The following is a 20,923-nucleotide window of genomic DNA, read 5'->3' as shown; positions in this document are numbered from 1 at the left end:
TTAATGTAAAAAAACAAAACAACATGACAGCCATTTGTCTTAAAGGCTCAGTACAGATTATGAGCTCTGCGGCTGAGTGTGAGATGTGGAGAACCAGACAACACAGGGTTAAAATGTTATGACATCACTAATGCCAAAAAAAAGGAGAAGAAAAAACCCCAGCAGGCCAATCCGCTTCATGTTTCTCACACCGTTTACGAGAACCTCTGGCCTGACTTACAAGGAAGTCAGACACTGAGCTATAATGGATCCCATAGACAGGACAGAGTTTTGTGCAAAAGTGGGACTTTAAATTGTGAAGAAAGAAACTTTTGGATGAAACCAGAGACTTGTTGGTAAGTTATTTGTTATATTTATATATCTCACTAAAGAAATTTCAGTGTTTTAAATCAAGAAAATTTTTTTAACCCTTCACTATTACTTTCTCTCTGTGTCTTATAAATTACCCACATGAGTTTTGTCATATTTCCATGATATTTTGGCATTACTATTGACTTCTAATAATAGTTGCCAGGCTTTATAAGTTAATGTCTGATAAAAACAAAGCCCTGCTGATGGATTTGTCATGGTATTTTTAGATCCAACGCAATAACTTTTACTTTTTAACCAGATCAAGTATGTTGAATCTGTGTAAGGTCTTTTGAAAGCTCTGTTGAAGCTCTCTCCTTCACACTCTCTCATATATATAATCTGTATGAGATTTTATCAATATATGTCCAGATTAAAGAGCACATTGTTCCTGCTTGAAGTGGGAACCAAACCCCAGTCGGCTGTGTGGAGAGCAGAGATGTTTTATAATACACTAAATCAACCACATTATTTTTACATCTCCTTCATCAATATCTACTAATATCTGGATATCATAAGATTTCAATTAATTTCTCAATGCTCTCTCATTTGTAAATAAGGTATGCAATGTTTTATGGATCAATATCTAATATCTACAGGCACACAAAAAAAAAGGCTCTTCCTCTCTGATCGAGTGTTCCCCAGAGCTTTATCCCAGTTCCAGTGAAAATGGATTTGGGAAGGCAGGTCTTCAAGAAGCTCCAGAGAAAAAAGAAGACCCAGTGCACCATGCCACTCATTTTACAAGGACTGGAGGTGCACTTTTACCTGCCGGACATTCACCAGATCATCCACCTTCGAGGACGGCATTCAGTTGAGGAGCTGTGTGTGGAGGCTGCCCAGAAACTGGGTGAGTCAAGGTCGAGTTTCTGATTCATTTTCTGTGTTCTCATCTGACTTTCTGGAAAAAGAGAAATGTGAAATAGCATGAGAAGTAGCTTGTTGTAACTGTGAAAAAAACAGACCTCTATACAATTTTAGAAATAAGAGAAATAAAAAACAAAATGTAGCTCATGCTCTAGAACTGATTGAAATGATATTTCTGTTTTTTATTTCCCCTTTTCATGATCAAAATACATAAATCCAATTTTCAAGGGGTTAAAGGTACAGTGTGTAAGGTTAAATGGCTTCTAGAACTTATAGATTTTAACCAAACGGAATTCCCCTCCTTGATCATTCCCTTTCCCAGCTGCTGCTTCAGCATATCTTTCTGTGTAGATATGATGGGCTTGTTGTAACTTAATGGAAACAGAATGATTTGTAATTACAGGTGTATATAACCTAATAAAAACATGGTGTTGTATCCAACCTTCCATTTCTGAAAGTAGCTAGACACCCCCCTAATTCTTACACACTTCACCTTTAAGAATCCTCTTCAGGACTTCATTCAAACGGCATGGCTTCGCTAATAATATCAGACAAACCTCAGAGGTGTAGTTGAAGAAACAGGATTTTATTTGGGAACTTGACATCTTTGATAGAAAATGCTCAACATTTTCCAACATTAGGACCAACATTATTGCATTTGCAGTTGCTGTTTAATGCCCAATATAGACATCACTGATTTTTTTTGGACATAATTTTTAAACAAAGTAAAAAAAAAATTCCAATGATATGCTATAGATGTTTCTGATAAAGTGGCCAAGAGGTTCTCAGTTGGTCTTTTCTAACTAGAATTGTTGAACATTTTTAGTGTTTCCCTCTGTTTCAGAGTTGTCTCCTCTGTGTAATACACTTTTTGGTCTCTACGATGAAATCAGCAATACCTGGTTCCCTCCCAATCACATCTTCAACATTGACGAGACGACCAGACTGAGGCTGCATTACCGTATGAGGTATCCCTGAAATAATTGTGTGTTTGAATAGGTCAGAGCAGCTGAAGATGTAGAACATTCCATGAAACAGTGACAGAGAAATGAAACTGTTATTGGGAGGTGGAAGAGCAGAACGTCAGCTTTAATAGAGACTGACCGATATATCGGCAGGTTGATAGTGTCAGCCGATATTAGCAGCCTGTTTTATCATTAGTATCAGTCGTAGCAATGTACATTGAATTCTTAATCTCTTGATAAAGGTGTTGCATTTGTTAAATTTTGAATGAAAATGAATAAGGAAGATGTATTTTGACCAGAGGGGGTCAAATCCTTCGATATGAAATTCTGGTTTGAAAAATTTGTGTAATTTAAACTATTTAATTAATATTTGAGCTGTTGACACCAATTTCAGTATTACTTTGAGATTATCATCTTTCCCTACCATAAATAGCAGTTGTTTTTTAACTTGCTGTGCAAACTGAAATAATTTAATGTTCATGCTTTGTCCGCAGGTTCTACTTCACTAACTGGCACGGCACTATTAAGGGTTCACCAGTGATAATGCGACACTCCCTCAAACGGACAGGAAACCAAAGAACAGCTCTTCTGGACATGGCCTCTCTTATCTACCTCTACGCACAGGTATACAGTCTTAAAGTTCAATGTGCGCAGCTCAGACAAAAACAACAGGAACAGCACACAACTGGACTAGCCCACACATTGACAGTCTGAGACACCCACACTTCAATCACAGTCTAGGGCTAGGGCAATTACTAATTTTAAAGATAGATAAATATAGAGGATTATAAATACAGGTTTTTAGTGTAGGTACAACACAGGTTTGCATTAGAGGAAACAACAAAGCCATGAATCACTTTTAAACACTACTATTTCTGAAACATATGCATTAATATTAGTGCTGTCTTTCACCTCCAGCTTGAAGTTATATGCTGTTAACTGTAGTTTTGTAGAAGAATGGACTGACTGTTACCCAGTGTCTGCATCTTGTTGCCACACTGACCAACGAGAAACGTTAACTTTTTAACAGTTGCTTCCTAATGGATCCATTTCTCCTTCCTGTTCCTTTCTCATCTCATCAAAATATATTAAGTACCCTAGACCTAATATGATACTTTCCGTGCCTTAAAACGTCAGAAATGGACTTTGTAGAAAGACCTCACAACAACAAAATGAAGATGTGGTAATGGCAAACTGTAGCTACCGACTACATGCAGTTAGCCTAACTCTGGCTACATGGCTAAGTGGTCCCAGCCCAATCCAAACCATCTTCAAGGGTTCGGCTGTTGTGAGCTTCTTATCTTTAGCCTTGATTTTAAAGTGGACATTCATTCATTCACTGTATGTAACCCTTATCTAGTTCAGGGTTGCGGTGGGTCTGGAGCCAACCCGCGAATCACTGGGCGCAGGGCAGGAACACACCCTGGAGGTGGCGCCAGTCTTTCACAGGGTGACAAACACTCACACATTCACTCACACCTATGGGCAATTTCGAGTTGCCAATCCACCTACCAACATGCATTTGTGGACCGTGGGAAGAAACCAGAGCACCCAGAGGAAACCTACGTGGACAAGGGGAGAACACTAAAGTGAACATTAGTAAAGTTAATTTCATGTGTGTGTTTCAGTGCCAGTACGACTTTCAGTCTGGTCTCACCCCGCTCAGAAGTCCCCAGTCTGAAGAAGATGCCCAGCAGATTGAGAATGAATGTTTGGGGATGGCTGTGATGGCTATTTCTCACGATGCCATGGGCAAAAACCTGCCTGCACGAGAACTAGCTAAGAGATACAAGTAAAAACCTTAATTTCTCTTTCTGTACATATGACTAAGAGAGGTGTATGGCAGCTAATCACAGCTGAGTGGATTTGTACTTTCCAGAGTAGTTTCAAATTAATGAGTAAAGCAATCTATGTTGCTTTACTCTATGATTAGTCTTTTTCTGTGTTGGAATTCATTGTATTCTGTTGCTGTGCTGCTTTCTGGGTCGCTTATATAACATCCAAATATAGAATAAAGAAAATGCTACCTATGCTAATTTTTGGAGCTGCTATTTGCTGTTTGTTATGAAAGTTATTTTACACTTCCACCTGTGGCCACACTATACTGTATTAATTTATTTTCTACGTTAAAATATGTGAAAACACCCATATTTTACTAACTTATTTTCATTAGTATGTCTAGTAAAACTGGACCAGATACCTAGTATGTTAGCAGGGAGAGATCCCACAAGTTCTAATAAAGTTTTAAAGAAAACGTTTTAGTCTAATGTTAAAAAAAAATATTTTAAAAATGACAAATATCGTTAAAACTTTTTTTGAACATTAGACTAAAAGTGTTTAATTATTAGAACATATTTTAACATAGTGTTAAAATTATTAGAACATAATTTTAGCCAAAGTTGTGGTAACGTTCCCTGCCATCTGGGTATGACCAAACATTTGCATAGCACTGTATGATGTGGAATATGAATTTGAAATTTGATTCCCACTTGAACACAGTAAATTCTCCAGTGTTAAATCAAAACCATTAGTGTAAAAACTTGTCAACACTCTCAGTGTTATTTTAACACTAATAGTGTTGATTTAACACTGGCGAATTTGCTTTGAACCAGTTGTTCTCTGATTTGGATGTAACTCTGATATTATCGTCCATCCCTTATTTCTTTAACTGCTGTCTCTACTCAGTCTTATTTAGGGAAACTATTTTTACTCTGTCACATCCTGTCATTGTGGGATTGTTTGAGTGCACTGAAAATTGCTCCTCTACAAAATGGTGGAACTCAAACATAATGCACTATATAGTGAATAATTCTATATAGTTCTACGGTAGCATCATTTTTTTGGTTTAGTGTTAGTAGTTAGTAGTTAATGATCTTTCCCTTACTTCCCCAACGGCAGGTACAAAAACTACATCCCAGCCTGTTTGAACCAGGCCATCTCTCAAAGGAACATCCTCACCCGGCTACGCATCGCCAACGTCTTCAAGGTGTTCCTGGAAGAGTTCAATGACAAAACGGTGAATAACAACAGCGTCAGCAAACATGACCTGAAGATCAAGTACATTTCCACATTAGAGACCCTCACCCAGCATTTTGGGTGTGAAGTATTTGAGCTCTCCTCATTAAGTATTCATGAGAATGAGGACAATGCTTCAGCCTCGAAAGACGACGGAGCCAGGCATCGTGTGTTTGTGTCTGGGACAGAAGGAATTAAGTGGCAGAAAGTGGCAACTGAGGTAAAAGAATGTTTTCATTTACTTTTTTCAAGGCTTTTAGGGATGTGGGCAGTTATGAAATAATCACTGAGTTACTCTGGAGCCCACCAAACCACACACTGTGAAATAGTGATGTGTCGGTCGCGAACGAACCGGTTTAAAGAGCCTCTTGTAAGTGAACGATGAGAGCTGGTTCCCATCTAAGACCGAGCCATTTTTTTCTAAGGCTTGTCATTCAACCAATCAGAGAACAACAAGCAAGCTCCAACCCTCCAACCTGAGACACTTGATTTTCCTGAAGGTCAATCTGCCTTCCAAAAAATAGTTGAAGAATGTGTTAAATCAGTTTTGCACTTTGCAGAGTACAGTGGAACCTCTACTTACGAACTTGATCCATTCCGTGACCCGGTTCGTAAGTGGAAAAGTTCGTTTCTCGAGTCAATTTTCCCCATGTAAAATAATTGAAAAGCAATTAATACGTTCCAGCCCCATCCCGAAAGTCACCTTTTTGCACTGATATATGTTTACAAAACTCTCAAATTAGTAAAAAAAAAATACATGTAGCATTACTAAAAATAAAAGAGAAATACAGTGGTAACAGTAATAAACGACTGGCTGGAGGAGTAACACAGTCACTGACTGTATGACGGGAGGAATAACGGAGAGTAGGTGGGTGAATGTGGGGAGACGAAGTGTAGATACGGCCTAACTTAGCAGTCTGCTATTTACACTAATGCTAAATTGCTAAAACTACAATTTGTTCATCTTAAAAGCTCGAGGGTCAAGAAAACGAGAGAAAATGGGTCAATGACTCAAGTCTGGTCGTGCTGGGAAACTTGTCTATTGGGGTCAGTGGCCATTTCCAGGCGGAGGCTCGGGTTCGTTTCTAGAGTCATGGTTCATTGGTGGAGGCAAAAAATATTCAAATGCTTGGTTCGTATCTTGGAAAGTTCGTTAGTATAGGCGTTCGTAAGTAGAGGTTCCACTGTATTTGTTTATTTTATTAATCAGAAATGGATGATTATTTAATTTAATGAGCTATTTTTTAATACCTACCTTTTGGGTTCCATTGGCTATATTTCAGAGTTTATAAGTGATTTTTTATTAAGGTGTTTAAATAAAAATCCAGTTATTTATACAATTGAATGTGTGAGTTATTACAAGACAGCCATAAAAACAATTGGCCATTGCAACACTATTTATTATTTTTAATATTGAACAATAATATTTTGTCCATATAGTCATTTAAAATGTAGGCAATATTGTTCTGTACCAGTGGAAATAATTGGTAAAACAAAGAGCCATTTAGGAGCCGAAAGAGCCGGCTCCCCAAAAAGAGCTTCACTTCTGAGGTCAAGTGCAGAGACTTTAGAATAGCACCGCCCCTTCATCCGAATCTGTCCAATCACAGCGCCGGAGACGCGTTTACGTGAGAGCGCATGGGCGAGGTTAAACGCGTCAAAACAGACTCATTGAGCGCAGAGAAATAAGAGCACTAAAAACGGAAGAAAGACAGCAGAGCAAAAACGGCTAAAAACCAAAACTTAACAAAACCAGAACTGCTCTTCACTGCTGTGCGCTCGTGGTGAACAGCGGCTCATTATCATTTAATGGATCAGGCGCTTTCACAGTGTGTGGGTTGGTAGAATCACCCGATCCCAAAATGAATGAGCTAATGCACTCAAATATGTAATAATAACAGCCCAGGACTATGTTCACGTGTGGAAAAGGGGGAGAACATGTGCCCTTTAAAATCATGTCTATATTTCAGAAAAGATAACATCTGAACTATGAAACAACAGAGCAGTTTTCCCCACAGCGACCGGCAGTTTCAGGAACAGGTTTTTAAACAGGACACACTGGTAGTGCAGTGTTATTTTTCAGTGTGCTCTTATTTCAGGTCTCACAGCGATGTGACTGCAAATTTACAGTAAAATCTACCCCCACTGCAGCCTGCAGAGGAATTTTAACTTCTCAGAGTGAAACCAGGAAGAATTGGTTACAGTTCTGTAAAAAAGATGCATGTCATCATTAAGGGGATGATAAACTGATGATGAGGATTGTCTTTAAAAGACCATTTCCAGTCTCAGACCGCTGATTACTGACATTCTTACAGGGAATAACACACAAGGCCCACTGACTTTATAGGAACCAGAAAAGAAATAACTTTCTCTGTAACCACTTCCTGATCCTAATCAGGGTCACAGTAGGTCTGGCGCCTACGTGAAATCACTGGGAGCAGGAACAAACCCTGCACACAAGGAATCTCACACGCATACACAGCTGTGAACAATATCACCCAGCCACTCCACCTACCAACATGTGTGTTTGGATTGTGGGACGATGTCAGAGCACCCGGAGGAAACCCACAAAGAAACAGAGAGAACACACCACACTCCTCACAAACAGTGACCTAATGTTTTATTTTAATGTCATCTCCCAGTTTTTGTTATTATTATTAAACCATGAGCTTTTTACAGAGCTTCAGAAATCTTAAACTGAGACTAATGCTGACACTGCTGTTAATTTCTGAAATATTTGTTTTTAAGAGCTGCCCGGACACACTGACCAACCAGCAGAGGAGGAAATCAAAGAGGAATAAAGGACGACATGGTGACATCCAGAAACCTCAGAGCAAAGACGACAGCTGGACGAGGTTCTCAGATTTTCATGAGATCACGTACATTGTCATCAGAGACTCTGCAGTTACAGTTTACAAACAAGACAACAGACGGATGGTGAGCTTTAAGTGTCCTGAGAGGAAGGTTTACAGTCAATAAAGCTTTATGTAGGTCCCTTAAAGCAACAGTAGGTAGTTTTTTTATCTTAAAATTACAGCTTCAAATTCATTGTGATGCTTCACTGAGCTGTAACAGGGAGAACAGAGCTTCTGTCTGTGCTACTCATCACCACAGAAACTGCCCTATGTAACTTTTACATGATTATATGCAAAAAGAAAATAGTTGCAGATAATTACTGTCTATTTATTATGGAGTTTAAGTTCAATAAGATACAGAGCTAGAGTAAAACAATACTACACATAAAGTAGAATGAGATACAGCAAGCAACGTGCCTTAAATTATTTTTTATTTCCGGCATTTATTTATAGTTAATTTAAACAAGTGAATGTTAATCTTCCTTAATTCTTCTTTAATCTTTGTTTTTTAATCTTTATGCTTTATAGACAGATGTGTGAGGATGGATTGTCATTCTCTGTTTTACCACATCATGTCACCAATTTGCACACTCTCCGCAAAGTTTTATGGCTACGCATGGGTTACATGTACACTCATTTTTGCGCAAAGTATTACTTTACAAATCACAGTTTCTGCGTGGGATGTTACATACACACATTTCAGACCTGTTTTTGTGCGCAGAAACGTTGGCCACACCCAAATTCATGACATCATAGTGAAGTTTTACCTACAGTCACCAGAGTAGGCAGTGTTTTTTCAGCTGTAGACACCCTCTTCGATAACTCATCTTGGAAGCAACTCTCTGTGGCCCTCCCTGAGCAGAGGAGGAAGCCAGAAAGCCCCAAACACCATTGGACCCCGGTTCTGGCCGCAGACAGCGGAGAGAAGCGGAGGAGAGCGCGGTTAACCCCAGCAGCTGCTCACCAAAAGAGAGGGCAGTTGGCCCCAGCTGAGAGCGAGGAGCTCACTGTTGACTCTAGGGATCACTAAAGTCCGCAAGGCTCTCTGCGTCCAGCAACTGGGACTGGATGTGGGGCCTATGCCATTATGGGCTTTATACAAGCAGCCCCAGAGGCCTAGCTGCGCCTTACTAAGCCATTGTCACCTCCCTGCTTCCACACACATTTCTACTTAAGGTCCACTTTTCAAACACTCAGAGGGGGCGGGGATCCACTCCATACCAGGGTTTACACACACTTTAACCTGACTAAATCCTGCTGTTGTGTGGATCAGGAACTGCGTCTGGCTCGGCGCGAGGACGCCTTGTCTTTCGTGAGTTTGATTGATGGCTACTTCAGGCTGACGGTAGACGCGCAGCACTTCCTGTGCACAGATGTGGCCCCTGTGTCTGTGCAGAACAACCTCAGCGAGGGATGTTACGGACCAATCAGGTGAGAGTGTGCCTCCCACTCAAGATGATTAGTGCATATGTGATAAGACACTGTAGATGACCCTGATGTCTTTTGTGCCTTGTGCAGCACCGAATACGCCACTCATAAGCTGAAGCAGGAAGGCTACGAGGAGGGCATGTACCTCCTGCGCTGGAGCTGCGCCGACTACAACCACATCCTGCTCACTGTCATCTGCCATGAGGTGGGCTTTCTACATCCCAACATTCCTCTCCACCTTTCAGCCGCTTGTTACCACAGAAACAAACTCTAAGTCTTGTGTGGTTGTTAGGAGTCCCATTTTTATAATCCCATCTCTGTTGAATTTGCATTTCCAGAGGGACTTCTCTGGAGGGACAGTGAAAACCTTCAAGAACTTCCAAATCGAGAGGCTGGAGGACGGTTACTGTCTCTGTGGGACGGACATCAAGAAGCCCACTCTGAGGGAGCTGACAGACCAGCTGTCCGAACACTGCCTGAGTACAGAGAACATCACACTGAAGCTGAGGAGAGGCTGCCCACCCCAGCCCAGAGGTACAGGCACACAGCCATTACAGGTTCTGTTCTCTTAGGGAGACTTGCTTTTATTTTTAAAGGAACACTAAGTAGTATTTTTACATTTAAATTACAGCTTCAAAATCATTTTGATGCTCCACTGAGTTGTAAAAGGGTGAATAGACCCTCTGACGCCGCTACTCAGGGCACAGCACTGCAGAAATTGTACTATGTAACTTGTGGAGGATGGTAGAAAGGAGGAAAACACCCCCGCATCCCCCTTGCCCCCAACCCCTTGATTACACTCTGCAACTGTAGCAAAAATACCAAATATATCCCCAATACCTAATCGTATCCTCATCAAACTAAGAAACATACCATCGTTGTCCATAAAAAACATGTATCTCAATTTTTATTGATTTCCAGTTTACTACAGCATTCGAACACTACATTTGTCCTTCACACTGTGGGACAATTTGCTGACGAATGAAACCCTCCAAAAATGCTCCAAAATGACATTCAAATAAAATATTTTTACATTGATTTCCATTGAAATTTAAGAAGGTTCTTATTCTTTTTCCTGTAAAGTTACTATTTTGGAGATACATGTTTTTCTTTGGAAAGTGATGACAGATAACACCCACATTATAATTGAATTACCCAATGGCATTGACATTTTTTATGTATGCCGTCCAGCTAAGTGACTAATAACTTGCTTGGTGTGGTTTTTCGGTGCTCCAGAGGCGTCCAATCTGCTGATCGTGACTCGTCCGGACACGGCTGCCCTGCCCTCTCTCAGTCAGCTCGTCTTCCACAGGATTAACAAAGAGGACATCATCCAGGTTTGCTGTGTTTCTCTTATTCAAAGTGGAATTCTTACTGTGTAAGGATGAAGGACATCTGTGGACGGTACGAAAACATTGCATCTTTAAAATACTGGGCTATTTTCAAACATCAGAGACGCTGGCTCTAAACAGAGTCTGTGCTCCACAGGAGACACATCTGGGCAGAGGCACTCGCACCAACATCTATTCTGGGTGGCTGAAGGTGCACAGTGATGATGATGATGAAGGTCTGCCAGGCGTCCAGAGCCCTGAGCAGGTGAAGGTGGTGCTGAAGGTGCTGGGAGCTGGACACAAGGACATTTCGGTGAGAGAGTAGTACTGGCCGACACTGATAAAATTCTATATTGCAGATTTATAAACATCTCATTATGTTTAATAAGTCCGCAATAATGAATTTAATATTCATAATTTAATGACATTAATATATACAGCACCCTCCATAATTATTGGCAATCCTAGTTAAATGTGTTAAAAGCCTTAAACTGAATACATTTTTTATTGCAGGAGCATAATCTCACTCTGAAAAAATTTAGAAAAAAGCAACCTTCAACTCAAGTGTAAAAAAAAAAGAAAAAATCCTGACAAAGAAATATTTATTTCCGATAAAATGACCTGTTCCACAATTATTGGCACCATTAAAAAATTTTGGGAAATAAATGTATTTGAACCATTTATGTCATTTCTACTGTAGTGTATAAAGTGGATCAAAGTATCTAGGAACCTTTAATTAGTATTTCATCACTTCCTGTTTCCCTCACGTATAAATATGGCGTTACACATATGCACAAATATGGCGTTACACACATATTTCTCTTACTCACTCTTAAACATGGGAAAGACAAGAGAACACACTATTCAAGTAAGGCAGATGTGTGTCATAAATCAGGCAATGGCTACAAACAGTAGCCACTCACCTGCAGATGCCCTTATCTACAGTCAGAGCAATCATCAAAAAGTTCAAAACATCTGGAACTGTGACAAACTGTGACAAAGCCTGGAAGAGGACGCAAGTGTATCTTGCCAACGCGCACAGTGAGAAGGATGGTAAGAGAAGGAAACAGTTCACCTCATGCACACTGTTAAGTATAAGGGAGGATCTGTGATGCTGGGGGCCTGTTTCTCCTCCAAAGGACCTGGGAACCTTGTAAGGATACATTGGATTATGAACTCTTTGAAATATCAGGACATTTTGAATCAGAATCTGGTGACTTCTGCCCGAAAGCTGAAGATGGGTCGTCACTGGGTCTTTCAGCAAGATATTTACCCTAAAGATGTGGCCAAATCTACTCAAAAATGGTTCACAAGGCACAAAATCAAGTGCCTCTCATGGCCATCTCAGTCCCCAGACTTCAGCTCAATAGAAAACCTGTGGGGTGAGCTGAAGAGGAGAGTGCATAGGAGAAGACCCGGGATTCTGGATGATTTAGAGAGGTTGTACAAAGAGGAATGGTCGAAGATCTCTCTTTCTGTATTCTCCCATCTTGTGAAGAGTTATAGGAGAAGATTAAGTGCTGTCTTGTCGGCAAAAGGAGGTTGTACAAAGTACTAACACCAGGGGTGCCAATAATTGTGGCACATATAATTTCATTCAAAAGGTTTATTTCTTAATGTGTTTTTTTCCCCCAACAAATAAAGGCACTTGAATTAAAGCTTAGACTTTTGTCTTTTTTATTGCATTGTTATCCTATATTATTTTCTTTTTTTATAAAAAGAATTTATTAGAAGCCAAAGAGCACTTCTTAAACAGGGGTGCCAATAATTATGAAGGGTGCTGTATGTATCTGATAAATCTCAAACGGATTCATGCGTTTTGTTTCATTAAGCTGCTTTCACACTTTGGATCTGACTTATAACCCACTCACACACACACATACTCACACACATTTAACAACTGCTCCACAAGGATCGCTAGAGTGTGCTTTGAATGTTTATCCTATTCCATACATTATTCACTGTATAGGTCACTATTATAGTGAACTGAGTTTGAGAGGGTAGTGAAAGAGTTCAGATTCTACCTCATTTGGGTTTTTACCAAACAAAGCAGTGTATTATGGGTATATTTTGTCCACTAGGGTACACTGGCTATACAGTAATGATTGTGGTGCATGTTGCATGAGCTCATGGTGCATGAGTGCACTGAAAATGTGCCCTGTGTTCGGAAACCAACACAAAATGATGGAATCTTAAGATATAGGTGCACTATATAGTGAACTGGGCACATTTTAGGACACAGCACCTGCTTCTTTAGTTCGGTTTGTTTTGAGATTGGTTTGTTGTAAACAATGCAATTATATTTTAATGAATTTGGGGTGAAAACAGCCCAGAAAGACAACAGAGCATAACCAAAATCAGCATCAAACTATGACTATCTCACTGTATGTTGGTACAGTTTACTGTCCACTATAAGTGAGACCAGATTACTTTTGAATCTATGACACTCATATGTCTCCATCTTTCAGGCTTTCCTGGAAACCGTGAGCTTGATGCGTCAGATCTCACACAGACACATGGCTCTGCTCTACGGCATATGTATGCACAGCATGGACAGTAAGTGTCTTCTAGACATGGATTTTGGGATGGACATGTGGGTATATCCATCATAAACTCACACTGCACCCAATTTACTATGTTAGATTTGCTTATTAAAGTAACACCAGATTATTGTAACAGGGAGAACAGAGCCTCTGTTATTACTACTCTGGGCTCAGCACTGCAGAAACTGCATTTTGTAACTTTTTGGAGAATGTCATCATGTCTATTATACATTATTATTATTATTATTATTATTACTAATAACAATTAGTAAAAAAAAATTCTCAGTAGTGCTTAGAAATATTAGAGATGGTATGCATGGCTGTACCGCAACCCTGAACTGGATAAGCGGTTACAGATAATGAATGAATGAATGAATGTATGGCTGTGACCTCAATTCTTGGCCGTTACTAAACATAACGGCTGTTTAGTAACGTTAAGACCAACGCCGCTCCTGTAAGCCTCTTACAAGCCTTCTCTTGTTTCCTTTAGTCATCATGGTGGAGGAGTTTGTGCAGCACGGCCCTCTGGATCTGTTTATGCGAGCGCACCACTCCGACCTCATGCCGTCCTGGAAGTTTCAGGTTGCCGAGCAACTTGCAAGCGTCCTCAGTTACCTGGTAAGAAAACACAGACACTGCACGTCCCGAAGTGTGTAGACACCCCTTAGACCACCTACTCCCGACATGGGTTCAGTTCTAAACTCTAGAGTACAGCACTGACCTTGAGGGATTCAGCTCTATCTAGTACCTTTGTGAGGAGCTGGAGTGTCCGCCCTCAGATCCTCATGGAAATGGACCTGATACAGAGTGTGAAGCCTTCCCTGAAGAGGGGACAAAATCTGTGATAATACTTTCCTTACAGAAGTGTTCCCAATGTTGTAAATGATATACAGTACTGTGCAAAAGCTTTAGGCCCCCTATATATAAATGTGTACATAATTTTATACAAGCCCCAGACTTACTGAGAAGATAAATCAATTTTAATAATTATAATAATCTAAGACTTGCATGATGTTGTATATTAAAAATAGTTTTAAAGTTCTTTCTCATCTGCGTAAGACTTTCCCCAGAGTGGTGAATGTGCCGGTCTTTTCTTTCTCTTCAGGAGGACAAGAGGCTCGTCCATGGCTTCGTGTGCACTAAGAACATTCTCTTGGCCAAAAATGGACTGGACGGACTGGGCACGCCGTTCATAAAACTGAGTGACCCGGGAGTGCCCATTACTGTGCTCAGCAGAGAAGGTAACCCAAGGCCACAGCCGTAATCAGCAGATATTTTTTAAATCCAGCCTCAGGAAAGATGGCTTCTCTGAACCTGTTTGAGTAAAAGTCCAAAAGTAACAATGGTAGCTGCTCAGAGAGAACTGCAACTTCTTTAAAATATGTGTTAGGAAAAACAGTGATTGTCTGACTGTGACAATTTTTCTGGGGACCTTCTGAGCAGTGTGTTGTGTGTTTTGTCAGAGTGCATTGACAGGATTCCCTGGATAGCTCCGGAGTGTGTGAAGAACCCTAAATCTCTGAGTGTAGCGGTGGATAAATGGGGGTTCGGGACGACGCTGTGGGAAATCTGTTACAACGGAGAGGTGCCACTCAGGGACAAGAAACGCACAGAGGTGCTGTGCTTCTCTAAATGCTGTATAAGATGGAGTTTATAAACTGGGAACACATCTGTAGGACACACACCTTTCTAAATAACTGGCTTTTAATGCAGTGTGTGTTTGTGTGTGTGTGTGTGTGTGCAGAAGGAGCGTTTCTACGAAGCTGAAAGTGCGCTGGTGATTCCGAACAGCAGCGAACTGGCCGACCTCATCACTCAGTGCATGAACTACGATCCTCGGATAAGACCTTTCTTCAGAGCCATAGTCCGAGAATTGGACCGCATCAAAGAACAGAGTATGTTTTCTTTCAGTTTATAGTCACGGTCAGTCCCACTCATTAGCTAGAACCCATCCCCCATCCACAAAATGCCACCAAACTAAAGGTTTCTCCTAAGAACCATGAAATGCCGCCTCGTCTTTTCCAACTCGGCTCAACGCGCTTGCAGGAGAACACCAGTTCTGTCACAGCTAATAGACTGCTGTGCGCCATAGTGGAGTGACTGGGGGTGTGGGGGACCACCCAGGGAGAGTGACACTAGATCTCCTAGTTACAGATGGCTGTGGGGATCAAACTAGATTTAGACAGTCTTAGATGGTTGCACCACTGAATTTAAGCCTATTACTCTTATCCCATACTGTAAGGTATAAACATTGCCTACATTTTTACTCAAGGGTTCCTTCTCATGCTGTGTTTACAGACCCCTCCATGTTGTCTGGGATCATTCCGGTGCAGGGGATTGACCCCACTATCTTCGAAAGTAGATTCCTGAGGAAACTACAGAGGCTCGGCGAGGTATCGCAGAATTTACCATATATTTCCAAATAAATACTGTGAAACTGTGAGAGTGACTGGTTGAGTGTGTGAGCGACTGGACCCAGCTCTCTTATTTATAAACTGGAGCACATTTCAAACAAACGCATACTGACCGCCGTGCTGTCTGTGTCTGGGCAGGGTCACTTTGGGAAGGTGGAGCTGTGTATGTACGACCCTCACGGTGACCAGACGGGTCAGTTAGTGGCCGTGAAGTCTCTAAAGTCTGAGAGCGAAGGCCCGGAATGCAGCAACCTGAAGAGAGAGATTAACACCATGAGAGAACTCTACCACCAAAACATCGTCAAATACAAAGGCATCTGCAGTGAGGAAGGTCAGGGAAAAAAAACACACACACACACACACACACAAAACAGTCCACTCAGTGTCCTCTCTAAGGCCCTACCTGCCTTAAAGGTCCAGTACAGATGTCATAACGTCACTGTTCAAAGAAAAATAAGAAAAATAATCTCCAAAATAGTGACTTCTGGCGATATACTAAAGTTGGTTTGTGATATATTTGAATATAAATATTTTTTAATGTGTCTCTCAGGTGGAAAGACCATTAAACTCATTATGGAGTACCTTCCAGCTGGAAGTCTGAAGGACTATCTGCCCAAGAACAAGGCCCACATCAGCCAGAACAGACTGCTGCTCTATGCCCTGCAGATATGTCAGGTGCGATGCATTTCAACTACTGTCCTAAATCGCACATGCTCCTTTAGTAAACACTTTCAGAAGCAGGTGGTGTGCACTGCTGATCCGTCACATGAAAACGAAGCCATATATTCACCAGCACTGATATGCACCGCAGTCTGAGGTGAATGATATAATGATATTTTATTGCACTCTTAAATAACATTATTATATTTCATTACAGAGAGCATGACTGATCTGTTTATTATATTGTAGTGCGGCATAGTGTGTGAAATGTTGAATAAAGTCATTGTACCTGGTGTTTTTAAGTTTGGCTCTACATGGTGTGTTGTGATCTATATTTGCAATATTGCCCCAGCACACTTTGTAGCTGCCAGCAATGGCCTAAAGGGTAGAGAAACAGGCTTCGGACCAAAGGGAAACCAGTTTTTTCCCTTCAACTGGCAGTAAAACTGGGGGTGGAGGGAGTGAAGGAGCAGTGCTTTCTCCTCCCTCAACCGTCATGGTTTAGTTGCCCTTGAGCAAATCAATTAAAGCTCAACTACCCCTGCGGCGATGTAATGGCTGGGGAGTGTGTGTCCTTCTGTGCAAAGAAAATCATCGCTGTGCAATGAAATATATTTTTCTCCAAAAATAGTAACTTTACAGGAGAAGGACAAAAACCTTCTTAAAGGAACATTTACATAGTATTTTTACCTAAATATTACAACTCCAAAATCATTATGATTCTTTACTTACCTGTAATAGGAAGAATAAAGCCTCTGTTGTCGCCAATGTGGGCTCAGCCCTGCACTGCACTATGTAATTTAATTTGTGGAGGAATAGAAAACCACCCTTCTCCCCAGTGATTTCAATACAGTGCTGTCAAAATGAATTACACTAGGGGGAGCCCTAGGAAAAAAAATCTTGCCTAATGTTCCTTTAACAATATTTCACAGGGAATGGACTACTTGGGCAGTCAGGGTTACATCCATCGGGATCTTGCAGCACGGAACATTCTTGTGGAGAATGAGACGCTAGTGAAGATCGGAGACTTTGGCCTGACCAAAAGCATCAAAGACAACAAGGATTACTACACAGTGAAAGAGGACCAGGACAGTCCCGTGTACTGGTGAGGATTTCAGAGGAGATTACAGCACTGTGCAAAAGTCTTAGGCACATAAGTTTATGAAAATAATTCCTCCTCTTAATTAGCGTGGTGCTTGTGTGAGGTTATATATCATTACAATAAAAACAGAAACAAATACAGTAAAAGTAAATGGACTCGCTGTGAGCGAGTGAAATACAGTGTGTTTCCAGATGTTCTCTTGATCTTATGGATTTGTTAAATCTACAGCACACATGGCTTAACATAATGAAGTGTTTATTAACCGCTAAAACTAGGGATTGGATGATAATCTCAAATAATACTGGACTGTCATGAGGAGAGGTGAGGAAAGGGTTAATCCGACAGATACATAGCTTTTTAAATAGGTTCACATCTCAGAGGGAGGTTATCCTGCCCTGACCCTTGTGTGGGAAGGGGGATGTAGGTCATAGATTGAAATGAGAAACACTACATGACCACATCTTCCAGGCTGAGCCGGTCTTTTTTCTGTTCTTTAGGTATGCCCCAGAGTGCCTGATCAGCAGGAAGTTTTTCAAAGCCTCAGATGTCTGGTCTTTTGGGGTCACGCTTTATGAACTAATGACCTACTGCGACGGCTCCATCAACCCTCAAGCGGTAAGACTCGCCACCATCTGGATGGCTGTCTGCCCGTGTGTGTGTGTGTGTGTGTGTTAGTAACTGAACAAAACCTCATCCTACCACTGGTTGAGACATTTGCCTATGACTGTACACTGACTACAATGAACAGTATGCAAGTCTTGCCTGATGTGATGATCTCTCATACTGCTGTCTCTGCTCTCCAAGATGTTCTCCAACATGATTGGTCGATCTCACGGACAAATGACCATGGCGCGGTTAGTGAAGGCTCTCGAGGACGGCTGGAGATTCCCATGTCCACCTTCCTGTCCAGATATGGTAGGATCTGTCTTCACCCAATTTCCCCAACACTCAGCTCTAATATTAATCAATGCAGATGTCTGTTAGCGAACGTAACCAAAGTGACAGTGCTGGGGGGGTGTTTTCCTCAGACGTTGTGAGTCCAAATAAAGTTGACTCAGGAAATATGGGTAAAAATGCGTGGGTTTACTCCGGGTGACTGTCTGTGAGGAGTGTTGTGTGTTCTCCCTGTGTTCTTGTGGGTTTCCTCCAGGTGCTTCAGTTTCCTCCCACAGTCCAAAAACACACATTGGTAGGTGGATTGGTGACTCAAAAGTGTCTGCAGGTGTGAGTTGCCCTGTGAAGGACTGGCGCCCCCTCCTGGGTCTGTTCCTGCCTCGCACCCAGTTATTCCGGGTAGACTCTGGACCCACCATGACCCTGAACTGGATAACAGAAAAGCTGGAAAGCTGTAGAAATATGCTGTGGATAAGCTTTGGATATAACCTGTAATTCTACAGGTTTTAAAGTGTTTTTCTGTAACGTAAACTAATTGTAAACGCCAATTGTCATTATATTTTAATTAAAAAAAAATAAAAATAAATATAAATGAAGCATTAATACACTATATCCACGATCTCTAACATCAAAATCAACATCTTTAAATCTAAACCCAAATTCACACGTATGTTTGGAGACAACAATATCCCCAAGAACACAACAAATACACCACATGCTTCTGCAACACTTTTTCCTGGTGGCGCTCATAACGAATGCAGTAATCAATAAGTGATATATTTGTTGAAGAAATTTAAATGAATCCTCCTCTCCCTGCTGCAGGTGTACACCCAGATGCGCAGGTGCTGGGCCTATGCCCCCGAGGACAGAGTGGACTTCAAAGGACTGATCCAGGTGTTTGAGCGTCTCTTATCCACAGACGAACCCAGCTTTATGAGCAGTTGCTGAGGCTTTAACACTTTCTTGTGAGATTGTACCCTTGGACAGTGCAAAAGGCAAATGACAACATCCTGGATCTAGTCCATATCTCGTATATGTCCTGTGTTCAGACGGTTGTAAAAGTCATCTGTCATTTTTTTTAAATATTTTTTATAGCAGTAATGAGACTGTTTTCCAAAGCAAACAGGAACTTTATATTCAAGAGTAATTAACTTTAATCACACGTATGCCTTACTGACCCTTACGCAGCGTAAACAACATGATGTTCTGCGCACGCGCAGTCCAAATCTGGGAGCGGCGGATATCTGGTATTATAATAATAATAATACGTTCAGTTTATATAGCGCCTTTCACAAACCCAAGGACGCTTTACAGAGTGTTAGGGGGAGGGAAAAAAAGAAAAAAGTAGCGATAGGAGCAGGTGATTCTGAGCTACGCCCTCTAGTGGAGATACTCTTTTACGGCTAGGCCAACGTAAATGACGCATGTATATATGTAGGCATACGGACACATTTATTTTCATATAGAAACGGAGCATAGATGAGTCTTTAAGATGTTTTCACCTGCTGCAGTGGACATTGTGCAGTGGCTGGTTTTAGGTTTGGGGTCACATGGCATATTTTATCTAATTTCCAGTGGGATCTTATTCATATAGAATTTAGCAAAAAAAAAAAAAAAAAAGAAAGAAAAAAACTCTACATGTCCTCCAGGCAATAAAGAACGAGATTTGAATGGAGCTAATTGGGTAACAGGCGGCACGTGGTGGCGCAGCAGGTAGTGTCACAGTCAAACAGCTCCTGGAGGTTGTGGGTTTGATTCCCGCTCTGGGTGACTGTCTGTGAGGAGTTGGTGTGTTCTCCCCATGTCCGCGTGGGTTTCCTCCGGGTGCTCTGGTTTCCTCCCACAGTCCAAAAACATGTTGGTAGGTGGACCCACCGCGACCCTGAATTGGATAAGTGGTTACAGATAATGAGTGAATAATCAGGTACCTTAATACATAGCTTTCTAATATTTCTATCCATTTTAGAAGTGGTAACATCTTTTTCTTAGCACTATAGTACTGTGCCAAAAGCTTAGACACTTAAGAATGTGGTTTAAAATGAAATTAGAATTGAACATGCAAAATCACAACATTTAAGACTGTGCACATGCTGTAAAACAACATATAGTCTCTACAAAAGGTAAATGTATTACAACATGCATATTTTATTCTCTACAGGTAAATTAAGGAATGGATTTCGTGAATGTTTCTCTTTCCTTCTTTGTTACGGATGTCTTTGTTCAATTAAATTCATTTATTTTCTCACCAGAATCTTCTGCCTGTGTTTATCATAAAAGAAATCTAAAGAGATTTTGACGTCTGAATCTTTGCTGAAAATGGAAATCAAAATAGTCAAATCAGTATCTGTCCAGCTCCAAAAAAGAGAGTGTGCACATGCCACCATCTTGTCTACTTCACTCTCCCAGCATTCCTTTGTCTCACAGTCTGTGGCAGCATAGGACAGTATAAGGGCCGTTCACATTTGGCATTAAAATCTGTTATAGGTTTATAAATAATAAGA

General features: G+C 41.0%; 1 protein-coding gene across 1 annotated transcript; it reads left to right on the top strand.

The window, feature by feature from the left end:
* The first annotated feature begins 204 nt into the window (after positions 1–204).
* LOC136706878 (tyrosine-protein kinase JAK1-like) lies at positions 205–20,661 on the top strand. Its single transcript, XM_066680578.1, has 24 exons — positions 205–335; positions 948–1,198; positions 2,060–2,183; positions 2,675–2,804; positions 3,809–3,972; positions 5,079–5,415; positions 7,944–8,132; positions 9,324–9,481; positions 9,569–9,683; positions 9,817–10,012; positions 10,715–10,815; positions 10,967–11,122; positions 13,278–13,365; positions 13,843–13,970; positions 14,458–14,593; positions 14,816–14,967; positions 15,097–15,247; positions 15,651–15,745; positions 15,905–16,097; positions 16,317–16,441; positions 17,359–17,531; positions 18,026–18,143; positions 18,333–18,443; positions 19,245–20,661. Exons 2-24 carry the CDS (start codon positions 1,018–1,020, stop codon positions 19,368–19,370), a joined length of 3,447 nt encoding a protein of 1,148 aa, XP_066536675.1. The 5' UTR covers positions 205–335; positions 948–1,017; the 3' UTR covers positions 19,371–20,661.
* The last annotated feature ends 262 nt before the right edge of the window (positions 20,662–20,923 follow it).

Source organism: Hoplias malabaricus, chromosome 9 (genome assembly GCF_029633855.1).
Source record: "Hoplias malabaricus isolate fHopMal1 chromosome 9, fHopMal1.hap1, whole genome shotgun sequence".
Classification (NCBI taxonomy): Eukaryota; Metazoa; Chordata; class Actinopteri; order Characiformes; family Erythrinidae; genus Hoplias; species Hoplias malabaricus.
Note: the sequence above shows the minus strand (reverse complement) of the source record. Positions and strands in the feature narration are given on the sequence as shown.